This window comes from Chenopodium album, chromosome 14 (genome assembly GCF_948465745.1).
Source record: "Chenopodium album chromosome 14, dcCheAlbu1.1, whole genome shotgun sequence".
NCBI lineage: Eukaryota > Viridiplantae > Streptophyta > Magnoliopsida > Caryophyllales > Amaranthaceae > Chenopodium > Chenopodium album.
In genome coordinates this window covers 6,243,710-6,262,812 of record NC_137847.1, presented here as the reverse complement: position 1 = coordinate 6,262,812, position 19,103 = coordinate 6,243,710, and the positions used below count along the sequence as shown (strand labels likewise).

Here is a 19,103-nt window from a genome sequence, read left to right as displayed (position 1 = left end):
TGAGCAAGCAGAACACGGTGTTGAAACGGAGAATAAAGGAACACCCAACCGGTAGCATAGAACACTACGGTAAGTCTTACCATTCATAGTCTACCCAAACCCGATATCGGGACCGTCCGCAACCAGACCGAAGAGTGATCCCCCTGTTGGGACTTCCATAAGGAAACCTGACGCGGAAATAAGGAGAAAGTGAAATCCGCAGATGCAGTGACCTTCGTGAAATATATATCTGCCAGTTTTTTCATGAGTCTGGGGGCAGCGATCTCACTAGGGTTACTCATAAGGTCAGTCTCCACAGTCCTGTTAGATTGATTAAGAGCACCATCAAAGGCCGGTCCAAGATCAACAATACCACAATTGCGAAGAAGCATAGCCTGAAGACCAGAAGACTGCATTATTATCACGAGTTTTTAAGTTATAGTACTCCGTATTAACTTGTTCAATAACTACAAGTTTCTAAAAGTTGGGGCTTAGCCTTTCGTGTGCACCATAATAAAAAACCAACTTTTTAAAATTACCGAGTATTTTGTATGAAGATAACAATAATCAATTTTTTATACAGAATATTTTTTTTAATGTTATTTAATGAGAAATATGAATATGATAATGCAAAGTACTCGTATTAGTTTATCATATATTCATATCTATGTGTGAGAGCTAATACAAGTATACAACCTCTTCAATTTTTTTAGGAAAAATGTGGGAAATTTTCCCATAATACACAATCTTTGGACAATATACACCAAAAAATTATTAATTTAATAAAAATTAAGGGTTTGTTTGGCGGTATTTTTGTTTTCTATTTTTTTTTTCAAAAAATAAAAAACCAAAAAAGAAAACAATAAAAAAGCATGTTTCATTTTTCTATTGATAGTTTATTATGATTTTAATAAGTTTGACTAATTTTTTTTATTTATAAGTAACATACATCATATAATTTTGAAAAAGAAAAAAAAATTCAAAAAGTGAAAAATAACAGTGATATCAAATGAACTTTAATTTCAGGATTTGATCATCTATTTTATATAAAAAATTTAATAGTATTTGAATTTTTAAAAGTATTTCCAATAAAATATTTAACCGAATATGGAGTAGGCACGAAGTGTATTAATGTATGTTCAATCTTAACATATCGGAGATTTATCCAAAATTTATACTCCGTACTTAATAATAATAATAAAAAAAATCTATTGATAAGTTTTACTTCGTATTATTTTTTTATTTTAATACGTAGTAAGAAAAAATTACTTTAGAGACTTTTTATAGAGTTAAGCATAAAAGAAGGACCTCACTTTCCATATTTTTCACCGTTAAGGACCTCTTACTTTTTTTTTTTCACCTTTAAGTACCTAACATTTACTTTTCGATAACAATTAACAACAATTAACCCAAGATGAGTTAAGCCTTGGTTAATTGAACACATATACCCCACGTTTTTCTTCCTCACTATTTCTCTCTCCTCTTCCTAAAGGCCTAAACCCCTTATCCTCTGTTATTATTATTATTATTATTATTATTATTATTATTATTATTATTAAAAACCTACAAAGTCAATCAATTTACAAGAAATTGGTGGGGAGCCGAGATACAATCTGGGCCCCCACCCCTCTAGCTATAGCGAACCTGATCCTGCAGAAGATGTGAGCAGCTGCACGAGCACCAATATCATGAGTCTTAGCGAACGCCTGAACCCGCTTCAGCAACGCAACAACATTCTTCTCTAATTCCCCCAACGAAGAAAAGGAGAAAGGAAGAAAACCATAGCCAATAGCCTTACAACGCGCCCCATACTTGTCCCGCTTCCGCTGAGCCGCCGCAGACACAACACGACTGGGAACGAAGTCAGACAACCCCGATTGTGTCAAAGGTGAAGACCCCGTCAAGTCAACACATACATCAAGGCCTCTATCCCAGGAATAAAGCAACACAAATTTATGGGTAGCAGAATTTATTGCCCGTCTTTGATTCTTCAATCTTCATTGATAACTTTGCAATTCTTTCGACCGTTTGTAAACTAATTGCAACAATAATAATTATACGTAGTGCCGTAGTGGTATGATTCAAGTTCGTTGATGATTTTTTAAAGGTTGTATGGTATATAATTACAAATTAAATCCCTTCTCCTCTGTTTATTTTTTTCCTTGAATTTTTTTATTTTTATTTATAATTTTCGATTTATAAATACTTTCAAAGACGTAGTCGTCGAGGTCCTTGTTCTTCTTCTTCAATCAGTAATTGGTAGAATTTAGGGCCTGTTCTCATTGACTGAACTGAACTGAACTAAATTTATTGGAGCTGGACTGAATTGAAGGAAATTAAGATAAGAACTGAAAATAAGGTGAAGAGAACAGGACTTTAGTTCAAGCTTTATTTATCCGATCTTAATTTAGGTCGAAATTTTTGTATTTTGTTTTTCCACAATTTGGTTTCTTCGATCGATTTTGAGGTTTGTTTTTGTTTTTGTTATTCAATTTTGATTTTGTTTTCAGTAGGATCTAAAACTCAAATTTGTATTTTTTTTTTTTTAGTTTATGTTTTTGTTACTATTTAATTTGATTCAATTAGTATTGGTTAACATTCTGTTTCTTTCTTTGATTTTGAAAATTAGATTTTATTTTTTAAATTCGTGTTATTACTTTGAGGTTAATTTTGGATTGAATTGAGTGTTGTTTTGATGGATCTGCGTGTATAGTTGAGAGTGTTGCTTATTACTAATTTTTTTTTTATTTGTAATTGATTTTTCCATCTCAAAAAAATAATGCAAGTTAATCAGCTGAAAATTTGAGTCAAATATGATTAATTTCAATCACGCATGGATTATTAACTTGAAAGTTACAATATATTGAAACCAAAGTATTAAGTTTTTGATGAATTTAAATGCTCTAAGGACTTAACATTTGTATTTGAAGGACTTAAGTTTTCAATTTGAATGACTTCACTTTTTGGTTGGAGCTCAAGTGGGTTAACTAACCGGAAAACTAACCTCATGTCCTTAAAGGTGAAAAAAAAAGTAAAAAGTATTTAAAAGTAAAAAATGTAAAAAGTGAGATATTTCCTTTATGCTTAACACACTTTTTATAAAATAAACCTCATCAGACCGTCTTTTACAAAAAATTTCTCAAAATGCATATATAAAAACAATGAAATAAAATACGAAAGAAAAGAAAAGATCACGTAATCGTTAATCCCTTATTTACCAAAGTCGGTCTTTCGTTCTTATCCCAAATATTTTCAAAAAATCCCCAAAAATAAAGCACCTTACATCATCATCATCCACATAATCTCCGAGATCTCTTTCCATATAAATATATTTCTTCCTTTTTATTTGAAGAAGAAAAAAATCCTCTTTGATTCATTTTAAACAAGGAAATAAATCATTTCAAATATTTCTTTCTTCCTTATCCTATAATTCTTTCCTTTAATAACTCCCAATTTTTTCGAATTTTCACACTATAAAATTTTTACTATAAAGTTTTTATATATAATACCCACATGAAGTTCATTGCTCTCATCCTAATCTACAACACCCACCGATTAAAATTCCCAATAAATAAGTAATACCCATTAAAATTCTCATCCTTCTCTTTTCTGGGTCTTGTTTGATTTCCGCCATTGTTGAAGATTTAAGCAAAAAAAATCAATTAAATTTTCCAGAAAAAAGAAAAATTCAAGAACCATGCTTGAACGGCCGTGCAAAAATCTCCTGAATTGTTTGGATGAAATGTCACCGGAGTTGGACGAAAAGGTGGGAAGAATTCCGTCAGTAATTTCAAAACCAGGGATCATTCCAGAATTTGATCACACGGCCTCATCACCCCGTGCGATTGACCAGAGATTAATCATTGCTGCGAACCAACTTCCATTGAAAAGCTTCAAAGATGATGAGGGTGTTTGCAAGAAATGGGGATTTGAATTTGATGAAGATGCCCTTATTTTGCAGCTAAAAGATGGGTTAAACCCCAAAATTGATGTTGTCTATGTTGGGTGTTTGAAAGTTGAGATTCTTGATGTTAAAGAACAAGAAGAGGTTTCCCAATATTTGCTGGACAATTTCAAGTGTTTGCCAGTGTTTCTTTCCCCAGAAATTCAGAACAAGTTTTACCATGGATTCTGTAAGCACTACTTATGGCCTTTATTTCATTATAAATTGCCAATTACATCTAATCATGGTGCTGCTTATGATCAATCTAATTGGCGTGCTTATGTTAGTGCTAATATGCTTTTTGCTCACAAGATAATTGAGGTTTTTAGGTATAGAAATGGTGATGATTTTGTGTGGGTGCATGATTATCATCTAATGGTGGTGCCTACCTTGTTGAGGAGAAGGGTTTTTAGGGTTAAACTTGGGTTTTTCTTGCATAGTCCATTTCCATCATCTGAAATTTTTAGGGTTATACCTGTCAGAGAAGAGATTTTGAGGGGCTTATTGAATGCTGATCTTGTGGGGTTTCAGACATTTGATTATGCTAGGCATTTTCTGTCATGTTGTAGTAGGATGATGGGGTTGGATTATAGGTCGAAACGAGGTTATTTAGGGGTGGAATACTCTGGGAGAACTGTTAGTATTAAGATTTTGCCTGTTGGAGTTCATATGGGACAGCTGCAATCTTTGATGTCATTGGATGAAACTGCTAAGAGGATTAAGGAGTTGAAGGAGAAATTTGAAGGGAAGAAAGTGATTGTGGGTGTTGATGATATGGATGTTTTGAAAGGGATTAGTTTCAAGTTTATGGCTATGGGACATCTTTTGAATTCGCAGCCGAAGTTGAGGGGGCAATTGGTTCTTGTTCAGATAGCTAACCCAGCAAGGAGTCGAGGGAATGATGTGCAAGAAGTTGTAAATGAGACCCATCAGATTGCTAAGGAGGTTAATGACACGTATGGCACACCGGGGTATGATCCGATTGTTTTTATCCATGACTCTGTTTCGACCCTAGAGAAGGTTGCATACTATGCGATATCTGACTGTTGCTTGCTGAATGCGGTGAGGGATGGGATGAATCTTGTGCCTTACAAATACACTGTTTCTCGCCAAGGTAGTCCTGCATTAGATGCTGCTTTAGGGGTTGACTCTTCTGTGCTCAAGGAGAGTGTCATCATTGTCTCAGAGTTTGTTGGATGCTCGCCATCTCTTAGTGGAGCAATAAGGGTCAATCCATGGAATGTGGAGGAAGTAGCTGAGGCAATGCTTCTGGCAATTAGTTTGACAGAGAAGGAGAAACAGCTGAGGCATGAAAAACATTTCAAGTATATTAGTTCTCATGATATTGCTTATTGGGCTAAGAGTTTCGACCAAGATCTTGTGAGAGCTTGTGGTGATCCCTTTTCCATGAGGTGTTGGGGTGTTGGCTTTGGTTTGAATTTCAGGCTTATTGCCCTGCCTCCTGACTTTAGGAAGCTCACAGTCGATCACATTAGAGCTACATATGCAAATTCAAACAGTAGGCTGATCTTGCTGGACTATGATGGAACTATGATTCCACAGACATCTGTTAATATGGCACCTACTACTGAAGTTCTGTCCCTCTTGAATAGTTTATGCAATGATCCGAAAAATGCCGTCTTCATTGTAAGTGGAAGAAGCAGAGAGACTCTCAGCAAGTGGTTTTCTGCCTGTGAAAAGCTTGGGATTTCAGCTGAGCATGGATATTTTACCAGGTAAATTACATATAGAAACTATTTCTTATTCATGTTGTTGCTGTTTCGTATGTGATTAAATTGATTTTGGAAGGCAATCACTCTTTCTGTGTGTAGGTGGAGTCAGCACTCAGAATGGGAGTCAAGTATCTTGGGAACAAATTTTGAGTGGAAGAAAGTTGTAGGACCAATAATGGAGCTTTATGCAGAAGCAACTGATGGTTCTTCCATAGAGTATAAGGAAAGCGCATTGGTGTGGCATTACCTGGATTCTGACCATGATTTTGGGGAATGTCAGTCCAAGGAATTGCTTGATCATTTGGAAAATGTGCTGGCCAATGAACCCGTCGTTGTTAAACGTGGCAAGCATATAGTCGAAGTGAAACCACAGGTAACATACTTAAATATATGTGCTGAAATTTCTCTTCATTTGGCTAAGTCCTATTAATTATCAAGAAGCATTTGCCTTGGTGTATGAATTTATGAGCAAATGGGAATATCTGGATGTGACCAAACATTTGCTGTCAGCCTGTCATGATTGATTTATTAAAGCTACTGTATATAATTATGTCAACTTTTTTTTTTTTTTTTCCATAAATTATTTCATACAGTTCCTTGGTCAACTCTTAGTGTGACAGAATTTGGTCAAAATGATGATTTTACTCTTTTCATCTTTGCTCTAAATTCAGTTTTTTATAAAGTATAATATATTTCCATTGCCAAGGTTTTCATTGCTCTAAATTCTGTTCATTATTAAATGTGATCTGGTGTGTTTGCAAATTTGAATACTCTGTTGTTTACTCTGAATTTGATTGAATGTTTTTGAATTTTTAATGGAAGGGTGTGAGCAAAGGTGTCGTGGTGGAAAAACTCATTACAACTATGAATGATATGGGTAAACCGACAGATTTTGTCCTGTGCATTGGAGATGACCGTTCTGACGAAGATATGTTTGAGGGTATCAGTCATGCAGCCACAAACTCATCATTGCCACCAATCCCTGAAGTGTATGCCTGTACAGTTGGTCAGAAACCAAGCATGGCAAAATACTACCTCGATGATAGTTCTGAAGTCATCACCTTGATTGAGGGCCTTGCTGGTGCATCTGCAGTGCAACAACCAAAGGCTGCTGATGCATCTGCAGTGCAGCAACCAGAGCCGACTGATGCATCCGCAGTGCAGCAACCAGAGCCGACTGATGCATCCGCAGTGCAGCAACCAGAGCCTGCTGATGCATCCGCAGTGCAGCAACCAAAGTCTTCTGATGCTCAAATTGCTACTGATGATAGCAAAGTTCTAGATTAGAATTTACAGACAGATTAAGAGAAAGGGTAGGGGCAGAAAAGAATTCTGTACAGCAAAGTATATGATTTTTGTTCAAGTATCTAGGATATATTTGTTAGGAGATACAAGTGCATAGGTTCCGTTTTGCAGAATAGCTGATACCATCTTCTTAGGCGTAAGACAGTATTACAAGCTATCAATTCTTTTTAATTGTAGTTGTTTCGCGATAATGTCTAGCTGCTTGCATTTTCTATGCTTGCAACTTGGGGTTTGGTGTTTCAATTTTATAACAGCTTATTTGTTCAACTATTTTTTCAAGCTATCAATTCTTTACATTTGTTCACTTGAATTTGGTGTTTCAATTCATCAGTTTCTGTTTCTTTACAGCTGAGTTTTCTGTGGATTGCTGTAATGTTTTTCTAAGATGAATGAACAGCCAGTATTAATTTCGTGAGAAAGAGCACCGTAATGACAGCTATAATGGAGCTATATGAATTTCAGACTTTTTCTTATTGGTAAATTGGACTATGAGTAGTAACGGCTATTACTGTGGACTATGAGTAGTAAGTTTCACCATCTGTGAATTACAACCGCCAACAAAATTAATTGATTAGGATCAGTCAAACATGTTTGCAACAATTAAAGCAAATAAGATCAACATAAATAAAATTAAACCCAAATAAATGCTAAAAGATCAAGTTTCAATTCAAAACAATGTATTTGTTCACTAAAACAGTATTTTCAGGTAAGGGTTTGTTCTGATTTACTGAACTGAATTGAATTGTTTATAAGAGAATGAAATTAGGAACTGAAATGAAATTAAGCTGAAGAAAACAGGTCCTAATTTATACTATGACATCAAACTAGGCTTTATCTTATCAAAATAAAAATACATTAGAAGTCCTCTTTTGAAATTTTGGTAAAAAATAATCCAATACAAGTGAAGGGTCTGTTATAATTTACTGAACTGAACTGAACTGAAATGAATATTTTATGAGAGAAGGAAATTAGGAACTGAATTGAACTGATTTGAGCTGAACTGAACTGAAATTAAGCCGAAGAGAACAGGCCTGAAGTGTAACGAAACACTTCCACCTAATAGTTCATACGTTTAACTATTACTTTCTCCTTTTCCTAAATAATTAACACGTTTGACATATTTTCACTATCTTTATACTAAGGGCCTGTTCACATTTACTTAATTTCAGTTCATTTCAGTTCAGTTCAGCTCCAATCAGTTCAGTTCAACTCAGTTCAGTAAATGTGAACAAACCCTAACTTTGATCATTGTTTTTAAGTAACATATAAAAAACAAACTCTACCATGCAATGTATTGTTAAATGGCAAATATTCACGAGAGCCCACTGGGCGTTAGATAAAATAATTAAAAGTCGAAATATTAAAATAAAAGTAACATTAATTACACTGATTGATGCGTAATTTTATCATATATTCCTAACTTAATAATATTTTAAGTAATATATTATCTAGTTATCTCACACGTGGGGTGCTTGTTAGCAAGATCCTAATCATATTATCATGCCATGTTAATTTATCATTTTATCAATACTTATATGTTAGGGCCTGTTCTGATTGACTAAACTGAACTGAATATTTTATGACAGAAGGAAATTAAGAACTGAACTGAACTGAAAATAATCTGAAAAAAACAGGCCCTTAGTAAAGTGAAAATGTTGGGTCAAAAAAGCAATTTTACTTAACTAACATAAAATAATTGTATAGTAATTTAAAAAGGATTAATTTGTAAGAAATATCATGTAAGACCATGTTCTCTTCACCTTAAAAAAATAATATTAAGTAAAAATAATTTCAGTTCAGTAAAAATAAGTTCAGTTTAGTAAAATTAATTTCAGTTCAGTAAAAATAAGTTCAGTTCAGTAAAATTCAGTTTTCTTAAAGAAGAAATTATAATAGAAAATCAGTAAAAATAATTTCAGTTCAGCAAAAATAATTTCATTTCAATAAAATTAATTCAAGTTCAGTAAAAATAATTTAAGTTCAGCAAATATAGTTTTGTTTCAGTAAAAATAATTTCAGTTCAGCAAAAATAAGGTGAAGAGAACGGGACCTAAGTAGATGAAAGTCTTATGAGAGTGACAAATGGATCGTTTGGATCAAATTTATGTAGTTCGAGTCAGATTTAAGTGAAGAGAGTCTAGAAACTTTTGGCTCATAGTCTAAAGAGGTTATTTTTTTTTGAGAATTCGAGCATGTGTCCTTTTTATAATACTCCAAAATTTAAAATCGGGTCGAGTCACAATTTATATCAATTCAGTTTTATTTTAGCCTTTTAAGTCATATAGTTACGAGTACATGTATTTTCGTATACCTCAAGTTCGGATCAATAAAAGTACTCCACAGTAAAATTAAACAACTAGTACACGTTAGACGATCTATTCAAGAATAAAATAAATTCCTTGAAGTTAACATAGGTCTATTGATATAATTGATTAATCCAAGGATTTGACTGATTTTGTGGAAGAGGGAAATCTGCTTCACCCTATCGTAGTATCGTTACATTCTTCCACACCCAGAATTTTTAACTCTTACCAAGAACAATGGAGCATTTCTTCGTTGAAATTTTATGACCAAAAGAATACAGTGAAAATTACAGGTACAAAGCTTCCAGTGTCAAGTGTCCCATGTGAATTAGGATTCATTCCCTATTTTTTTGGGAATATTTCTTCACTATTTCTTTTCTTCTCTTCAGTCAACATCCATTGACTTATTTTCCTCTCCAAAGTCTAAATTTTGATTTGTAAAATCCCCTTTATTCTGTGTCTGTTTAATCACAAACAGTAAACAATTCTAGTCAATTTGTAGGCTGCAAAACCCAAATTTTAGTTTTTTAGCTCTTACCCCTTCTGGGTTTCTAGTTTTTACTGTGAAATTTGCCCTAAATCAAGTATATTCCTGTTCAAGATCTTAATTTTGCCATAATTTGTTGCATACCCACCAATTTCTGCTATTTTTTGGTGTAATTGTATCATAAGTTTTAGTGGGTTTCTTGTATTCTTTCTAGTTTTTCATGATTTTTTTGTTGATTGAGTGTTTGTCACTGATCTGGGTTACTTTGAACTGGGTATGCTAGGGTTTTAGCATGGAGCTGAAGAAGGAAAAGATTGTAAGGTAAGTTTCACAGTAATTCTTTACTTTTATTTTGTTAAGGTTTATGCTACTGTTTAATTTGATGTAATTATGGGGTTATTTGGTGAATATTTGTGTTAATTATGTGTAATATTATGTTATTATAGGTTTCATTCTGGTGAGAAACTAGACCCAGATATTGTATTGCCAAAATTAGACCCTACAAGATTAGATAAGTCATCATCTACATATAAGCTTTCATCAGTATACTATAATGGAGGTGGAAATTTAGGGGTTAGTGGTAGAATAGGAGAAGCATATAAGTTTGGTAAGACTAAGGTTTTGCCAGAGGAGGATGAAGAGTCATGGAGGAAGAAGATACTAGATCCTGGGAGTGATATTGTGCTGAGATGGAACAAGATTTTCATTGTTGCGTGCTTGTTGGCGCTTTTCATCGACCCCCTCTACTTTTATCTGCCTGGGATATCTGGAAATAGTAAGACTTATTGTGTGAAAACTGATTTGCATTTGCAAATTTTTGTCACCTTGTGTCGGACTGTTGCGGATCTCTTTTATCTCTTGCACTTGATTATCAAATTCAGAACAGCTTATGTTGCTCCTAGTTCTCGGGTTTTTGGAAGGGGCGAGCTTGTGAGAGACCCCAACATGATTGCACGGAGGTACTTCAAATCCGATTTCTTCATTGATGCCATTGCTACATTGCCTCTGCCCCAGGTATGGTAGGCTCATTATCATTTACTTTCATTTTGATGAGTTTATGATCACTAAAGTAAGGTTGAAAGTTACAGCATATTTTTTGTAGTGTAGGGGATATTCATACAGTTAAAATGACACATGCATGTGACATTGATGCTTTCTTTGAAAATGTTTGTTGAAGAACGAATGGAACACATCTTATCTATGTGTACTAGCTGGTTTGTGTGAACTTTATTTGTGTATAGTTGGAATTTGGGTAGCATGTGCTCCCCCCCCCCCCCCCCCCCCCTCTCTCTCCCCTTTTTCAATTTGATGCTTCTTTCATTACTGAATAGGTCTTTAGATCTGTGAGTTGCGTAAAAAGATACAAGTTGTAGATTTAATGGCATTCAGACATGTCAAAAAGTCCCAATAGGATGTGCAATGACAAGCTTGCAAATCATTTGAGCGCCTTAAGTGGTGCACCATCAACTGGATGTAGTTGATAATTTATACTCTGTAGTTTTTAAGAAGCCTATACTATATATTTGGGTTTTCAAGTTTCCTTGTGTCTTATTGATGCTTATGGTTCCATACCCTGCATTTATATCTCCAACACCTTATAATCTTTTTTTAGTTCTTAGTTCTTACGGAGTAGTTCTTTATTTAGGGTGCAATCTTGATTCTTGAGATTTCACATGTGTATCTATGAGAACGTCTTTTATCAGCTAGCCCATCACATATTCCTTGGAACATTATTCTACACACATGAGTTTATCATTTCTCTCCATTAAGTTAGGACAAACACTTTTAAAACTGTATCTTTAAATCCTCTATTTTTTGACAAGTACCAATGTACAATTCCTGATGGTCCATGCTTTATCTCTTCCTTCTTGCTTTTGGGCAAGAAAAACTTAATTGACCAATAGAGAAAGCTATTCACAACTAGACAACCGAACAACATTGAACACTATCCATTATCTTAAGCTTAGTGACTTCTGAAAGACTAAAACTAAAGGAATTTTGGACCACGGTGATAGAGTATTGGTGGCAGAATATGAAGTGAAGGCTCAAGGCTGTAGTAAATCTAGTAACAATTTTGGAGCAAGCACTTCTGTGGTAGAGTATAACTTGTGAAATCTGTTCAAAGTTATGCCTTGGGATTACAAGCTACATGAAGATAGTGTATACCAGGAGATATTATCTATCACCTATAATACTCATTAGCAGGCATCGGCAGAAGTGCAGAACCATGGTATGTAGTATCCCTAGCCTTTATTATGTCAGCCTTGTTTGCCATCCTTGTGGGTTCTGACATGAAGTAAGAAACAGTATCTTTCTTGGAAGTATTACTATTAGTTTTAATCCGTTAGTCAGCTTATACAGCTATATGGCTACATGCAAGCATTTTATTTTGAGAAACCACTTTCATCTATCACCCATTCTACGCAATCAATAGCCAAAGTTCTAGGTGTCAAGATTCTTCTTCAAACCCAAGGAATTAGTATTGATAAAGGTTGCTATGCTCTTCTCTTCACATTAATAGAGCTATTCTGACTTCTATTGTTTAAGGTTTGTTCTGGTCTGAAAGTTTTTCTGGTCTAATATTTCTGTCTTGACTAAATTGTTATCTTCATAATTTGGTCTGGTGAGGTCTGAATTTTCTGTTCTGGTGTATCTGGTCTGATTTGAACAACAATAGGTAGTAATTGCAATTGCATTTGATTTCTCAAAAGACAGGTTTCTGCATACTTTATCTTTAGAATTGCTGCCCTTGTGATTTGATGCTAGGGGGCTGTGAGATGCAAAATAGACTATGGTACCTCCTGCATAAAGCCGTCTATCTTATTGATAACTGCTAATAGTGCTTGAAGCAGTACGTGCTCCCATATTTATTCTCTGTTCTAGAAGTTAGAAGCTCAAATGGAACTTTTAAGAGTGTAGGTAGACCAATTATCGAAAGTACCTCCATCCCATCTGATAAGCTGAAGCATATTGTTTTCTTGGATACGTATAAACAGCCTAAAAAGCAGTAGAAGTGGCTCTTTCAGGCCTGATTTGTCATCCAAAGCATTTAAAATTGTTCCTTGCACAGAAACCAGCAATAATTTAATATTGTCAGCTAAACATAAATGACAGTGCTTTGTCTCTAGAATGTTGAAAATTTAAGGCTACCAACTTTAGTAATTAGGACATTTATGCCACTGCTAACACAGACTGGAGGGCATGAACCTAAACTATGCTATTAGATCAGTAAGACTTTGAAGTTTGACCTGGATACTAAAGCAGTCATCTAGTAATTGGACCTGCTATGAAAGAAGAGTCTTGTGGAAATAATTTAAAAACCTACTGTTTGTTTTATGCAGCTACTGCTTCTTAGATGTAGGTATTTCTCCTATTATATTGAATAAATGCTTTTATTGGGATTTGGGTTAAAATTATTGACTGGAAAGAGTTTTGGTGGTTATGTACTTATGTATATTAGTTATTTAAATATAGTTAAGTCAGAAATGAGTATCCTTTCATAAAAATCTGTAGCACTATAAGGTTTACATTCTGTGTTCATATTTTTGTATGGACTCATGGATTCCTGATTTTACATCTTAAGAAATAAGAAGTTGACCTTTCATAATGTCAATGGATTTTTTATTTTCTGATAAAGAAAATTCAAAGCTTACAAGGATTTAGTATTTTATGAAAGGGATGTTTCCTTAGAAAACTTTGTTCTAATTTACTCATTTTTATATAACATTTTGAGACAATATTATATATACATTTTTTCTCCATATATCTTTGCAGTTTGTAATCTGGTTCATCATACCTGCATCGAGAAGTCCAAGAACTGATCACAACAACAATGCTCTTGCGCTCATTGTTTTGCTTCAGTATATTCCTCGATTGTATCTGATTTTCCCCCTGAGTTCTGAAATTATAAAGGCCACCGGAGTTGTCACAAAGACTGCCTGGGCTGGTGCAGCGTACAATCTATTGTTATATATCCTAGCTAGCCATGTATGTATTTCTCATTGTTTGTGCTTTTAGCTGAACTGTACACATGCACACAAAGTCACATCTAATAAACTGGGAGTTCCATACATGCAATTTGATCTTGTGAAAGCCTGGTATATAATTGGAATCAAGTATAAAAGCTGATTTTTTTCAGGATTGAAACTTCTGCTAAATTTGCTTTTAGCCTCGAGTATGGAGATATCCTTTTTATTTTCTATCTACTGAAAAAAAAAAACAAAAAAAACTGTTAGCTTTCCACAAATCCTTTATTTATCTTTTTCTGTAGTACTACTGCGGCAATTATTGATACTTTATTTCAGAAATAATGAGATAAATATATAATTTTAAAAAATTTCAAAACTTTGTATTTCCGTAGATGCCATAGTACTGTAGCAGGTGTTTCATCATTCCTTCTTTTTCGTTTGAGATTTTCCATCTTACCATTAACATCCCCTCTCCCAAAAAAGTATTTATATGATTTTGGCACATTGTAGCAGTTATGTTCTGAGGTATCTCTTGATGATGTCTGATGGAAAGAAGATATGATTATCCTCATAATAACAGCTATGCCAAAGAAATTGAGATCAATGGATATTCTTCTGTTGATATTTTTATTTTCCTTTCTGTCCAGCCTGATCAAACTGCTCTGTACTATGCAGGTTCTTGGGGCAGCATGGTATTTACTTTCAATTGAGAGGTATACACACTGTTGGAAGTTCAGCTGCAGACATGAAAAAGTCCCTCAAAAATGCGAGCCTCATTTTTTAGATTGTAATATGGTCAATAATCTAAAACGTATGGCTTGGGCTAACACAACTAGTGTATTCAGCAACTGTGATCCAAAACAAAGTAAGAGCTTCACATATGGAATTTTTGAAGATGCAGTAAAGAAGAATGTCGTCTCCTCCAATTTTATCCGGAAGTACTTCTATTGTTTATGGTGGGGCTTGCAGCAATTAAGGTAGGCCCTCAAAACCATCATTGACATATATTTGATATACTAGAATAATAGCTGATACATCTTATTCAATTTTCTAGAGTTCAGTAATTGAGGAATAGTTTAATTAAAAGCTAATGCTATAGTTTTTTTATATATAAAAGCTAATGCAGCAGTTAATTTTTATAAAAATGGGTAAGATTATTAATCTGGGCCAATTAATAGAAAAAGTGATTGCGTGAAAAATAAATACCAGTGTCATTAAAACCTAAATTTTCACTTTAGGGTTATGTTCTGGTTAGTTGTTGCCAGAACTCTTTATTCTTACAGATTTGTCGCAAGGGTCCCTTTTTTTTTTTACCAAACATGTCACCCGAGGTTTTTTTTTACCAAACCTGTCACCCGAGGTTTTTTTTTTAACCAAATTGTTACTTACCCAATCAATTCTACCGCACTTCTGTTTTGTGAATTGTCATAGTGTTTTGGAGGGAATACTTTATTTGGAACTTGTACTTTCACTTGCTCAAGAAATTGAAGGTTTGGGTTGTTCAAAGGTATTGGAAACGGAAGCAATAACCGATACGATTTTTTTTGGATCGAATGCCTGAAAGACGACTAGAGACAAAATTACTATAGTGACTTTGGTTGAGCCCTATGGAGCCATCATGTGTTAGAGACTATAAAGGAGTCTTGATGTTCTAGAAGTTGGTTAGTAAACTTTATCATGGTAGCTCTGGTGTAATATATGTCCTTTTTTTTTTTTTTTTTTCTCATTTAATCTAATTTCATGTTTTAAATGTTGCATCTGGACCTGTAGAAGTTTTATTATTTATTTTTACATTGTGAAAAAAAAAAAAGACCCAGTGTGCCTTTGCTGTTTCATACGTCAAATGTCCAAATGCTATTATAGATATATTTTGTCTTAAAGATGCTAATATGCCTTTCCATATTTCTATTACAGCTCATATGGGCAGAATCTAAATACAAGCACATTAATTGGGGAGACATCATTTGCCATACTCATTGCAATTTTGGGTCTTGTCTTATTTGCACATTTGATTGGGAATATGCAGGTAAAACTGCTATCCTCTTAACATTTATGGATGTATGTATTTTGAAGTATCCCTTCTAATGACAAATAATGGCTTGAAAAAGTTTTGCTTCTCTATGTTGAGGATTGGTTTGGTCGTCGTTTTATTTTCTGAATCTGCGCTGTTCGTGATTAATATTTCTGCTTGTAGTGATCAATTTTAACTTGCCTGCACTTGCTTGCTGCTCTAGAGTTCTGGAATTTGTGGTCTGTTTTTTTACAATGAGATAAATGATAATCACAAGATTCATAACGGTAGTGTGCGACTGTGTGAGAGCCCTTTTTTTTTGGGTAATTTAGAGTCTAAATTGTTTTTTACATGTCACTATAAAGGTGATATTTCTAGATTTTTTTCCCTTGTGCAATTACCACTCTTCAGCAGCTCCTTTTTGACATTACACGTATTAAAATCTTCCCTATGAAATTTCATATTGTAATATGGAAGGGACGTTCATGCATCATGAATTTAAGATGTGCTTTCAAACTATGAAAATTGATATTGTACCAAGCTGTACTCCTTTACCAATGTGGTAGCAACCTGCATCTGACATTTCGTCCCCAAGGTTAATAGGTTGTGATTTGTGAAGGAAGGATTTGAAATATAGTGTTTTTTTTTAATTATTATTATTGTTGGATGCTTGAGGAGATACTACTTCATATTCAAGTTCTTTTGAGTGGGCTGTTGAATTTGCACTAGAAAATTGGCCAATATCTTAATGTGTTGATTCAACTTTGTATGTAAAAAAGAGGTATTTTTTTTTTTAAAAAAAAAAAAAAACATTATAAAGGAAGATAGAGAACCATTTGGATGGAATCATGATTTTTCAGTCACAGACTTGTTTCATTTAAAAAGGAGTGGGGTTTTAGTGACGAAAATTTTCTTATGGCTGTGATTGTCCTGTGCGTTGATAAAAGATTGCAGATTGTTTTTTCTGAATCCTTGAATTTAATGTGTTTTGTGTAGACTTATCTCCAATCTATCACTGTGAGGCTGGAGGAGTGGAGACTCAAGCGAAGAGATACTGAAGAGTGGATGAGGCATCGACAACTCCCTGAAGATCTGAGACAGCGTGTCCGACGTTTTGTACAGTATAAATGGCTTGCAACTCGAGGTGTGGATGAAGAAGCAATCCTGACTAGCTTACCTGTTGACCTACGTAGAGACATCCAGCGCCACCTGTGCTTAGATCTTGTTCGAAGGGTATGCCTTCGGTACCTAATGTTTATTGCTCTAAAGCTTAGATACCTGATAGGAAGATCATTTAGATTTTCAATGTTTATTGCTCTAGAGTTGAGATATCAACGTGACCTTTTTCAATGTTTCTTTCTTTTCTGTTTTTTGATTTTTCTTAGTTCATTTTTACCATCTAGGAAGATTGTCAGATACACTCATTCTAATATGCTCCATTATTGAGATATAGCTTAGCTTGGTGTGGTCATTGCACAAGGGAAAAAAACCTAGAAATATCACCTTTATAATGACATCTAGGTAAACTTTGTTTGTGAGTGAATATGGGGACAGAAAAATAAAGTTGCATGTGATGAGGAGAGAGATAGAAAGAAATGACTAGTAAAAAGGAAAGAAAACATTTGTTGCAAATTTATTGTACTATCCATTTATGGTATATGTTGCAAATAAATTGAAACAGAGGTAGTGTGTGTTTTCTGTACTGGTCCCTGAAGCGATTATACCTATGTCTCGCTCATACAATAAGCTTCTCTATATGCTCTGTTTTGATGCCACACACTAACCAGCTACTCTATATTATGCAGGTTCCTTTCTTCTCACAGATGGATGACCAGCTACTCGATGCAATCTGTGAACGTCTTGTATCTTCATTATGTACAGAGGGCACATATATTGTTCGAGAGGGTGATCCTGTGACAGAGATGCTTTTCATCATTCGAGGTAGATTGGAGAGTTCCACCACAAATGGAGGTCGAACTGGATTTTTTAACTCGATTATTTTGAAACCTGGAGACTTTTGTGGTGAAGAGTTGCTTGGTTGGGCTCTTCATCCAAAATCCTCTCTCAATCTTCCTTCTTCAACCAGAACTGTGAGAGCCTTTGTTGAAGTGGAAGCCTTTGCCCTTAGAGCAGAAGATCTGAAGTTTGTAGCCAATCAATTTAGGCGCCTTCACAGCAAGAAACTCCAGCATACATTTCGGTTTTACTCTCACCATTGGAGGACCTGGGCTGCCTGTTTTATACAAGCTGCTTGGCGGCGGTACAAGAGAAGAAGGACAGCAAAAGGTCTTTCATCCTTGGATTCTTTTGCGTCTGAGAGAGATGATGACGATACTAGAGAGGATGAATCGTGTGCAACTCCTCGGGCAGTATCAAGCCTAAAAGTGACATTTTTGGCTTCAAAATTTGCAGCAAACACCAGGAGAGGTGCTCAGAAGATTAAGCTGCAGAAACCGGAAGAGCCTGATTTTTCTGCTCCTGATGAAGATTGAGCACATACTATATATCTGTATAGAAAATCTTATAAACTTATGTTCAAATGCTGAATGGCGAAAAGAAGCCATGAGAGCAGAAGCCAATGTTAAGCCGTACACAAAATTGCTGGATATTTCTCTTGGTCAGCCATCATCTGCATTTTTTTGCATCTGAATTACCTGCTGGTGCACACAGGAGAGAGTTGTTCGTGAATTGCAATGTGCAACAAAGTGAAGATTTGGACAAACAGTTCATTAAATTTACTTGCAGGAATTATGTACTGGATTGCAATATAGAACTTGATAAAATGAAATTGAATTTTTTGAACCTGGGATCGTTCAATGCCTGACTGCCTGTACTTGTCACTGAAGTATGACAACCATATATAGATGAACTGTACACTAATACCACGACGATATATATAGCATATCCCTGTTAATTTCTCTTTGTATCTTTTACTCGTAATAGTCTGCATACCCAACAATTGGTTGTATTCCTGGATTTTCTTTCCTCATCAGTCTATCAACTGTATATATTTTGTTGCATCTTCCTTTTCTCTTACTAAAATTTCTTTTGAGTGGCTTGGTCAGTATGAAGCTTGATCTTTCCAGTTCAACTTGGCATAAAGTAGAAGTAGTGTTTGATGTCAATCTGATGACTTATATATAGGTAAACTTCAAAAACATACTAATTCGTATGTACTAGGGAGTTGTTTTGTTACTAAAATGTACTCCATAAGGTGTTGTTTGGTTGCACAAAAGAAATGGGGAAATAGAAAATCATGGGAATTTATATAATGGGGTTTTGTTTGGTTGACCACAAAACATAAAAATGTGGGAATTTTCAATTCCCATAAAACATGGGAATTAAATTACTTAGTGTCCCCTTGGTAAGTTGAA

At 34.6% G+C, this 19,103-nt stretch overlaps 2 protein-coding genes across 2 annotated transcripts; both read left to right on the top strand.

Annotated features, from left to right (window-relative positions):
* Nucleotides 1-3,261: 3,261 nt before the first annotated feature.
* Nucleotides 3,262-7,227, top strand: LOC145579958 (alpha,alpha-trehalose-phosphate synthase [UDP-forming] 5-like). Its single transcript, XM_081637270.1, has 3 exons — nt 3,262-5,658; nt 5,755-6,028; nt 6,478-7,227. Exons 1-3 carry the CDS (start codon nt 3,677-3,679, stop codon nt 6,940-6,942), a joined length of 2,721 nt encoding a protein of 906 aa, XP_081493396.1. The 5' UTR covers nt 3,262-3,676; the 3' UTR covers nt 6,943-7,227.
* Nucleotides 7,228-9,415: 2,188 nt separating this feature from the next.
* Nucleotides 9,416-18,749, top strand: LOC145579957 (cyclic nucleotide-gated ion channel 17-like). Its single transcript, XM_081637269.1, has 8 exons — nt 9,416-9,556; nt 10,034-10,071; nt 10,197-10,764; nt 13,525-13,737; nt 14,394-14,695; nt 15,633-15,744; nt 16,726-16,962; nt 17,535-18,749. Exons 2-8 carry the CDS (start codon nt 10,043-10,045, stop codon nt 18,219-18,221), a joined length of 2,148 nt encoding a protein of 715 aa, XP_081493395.1. The 5' UTR covers nt 9,416-9,556; nt 10,034-10,042; the 3' UTR covers nt 18,222-18,749.
* Nucleotides 18,750-19,103: the final 354 nt, after the last annotated feature.

Coding starts and splice junctions, on each gene's coding strand:
- LOC145579957 (XM_081637269.1), top strand. CDS start 10,043: ATGGAGCTGAAGAAGGAAAAGATTGTAAG. Junction 10,072..10,196: donor AAGAAGGAAAAGATTGTAAG/GTAAGTTTCACA, acceptor ATGTTATTATAG/GTTTCATTCTGGTGAGAAAC. Junction 14,696..15,632: donor TGGGGCTTGCAGCAATTAAG/GTAGGCCCTCAA, acceptor TTTCTATTACAG/CTCATATGGGCAGAATCTAA.
- LOC145579958 (XM_081637270.1), top strand. CDS start 3,677: ATGCTTGAACGGCCGTGCAAAAATCTCCTGAATTGTTTGGATGAAATG. Junction 5,659..5,754: donor GAGCATGGATATTTTACCAG/GTAAATTACATA, acceptor TTCTGTGTGTAG/GTGGAGTCAGCACTCAGAAT. Junction 6,029..6,477: donor TAGTCGAAGTGAAACCACAG/GTAACATACTTA, acceptor TTTTAATGGAAG/GGTGTGAGCAAAGGTGTCGT.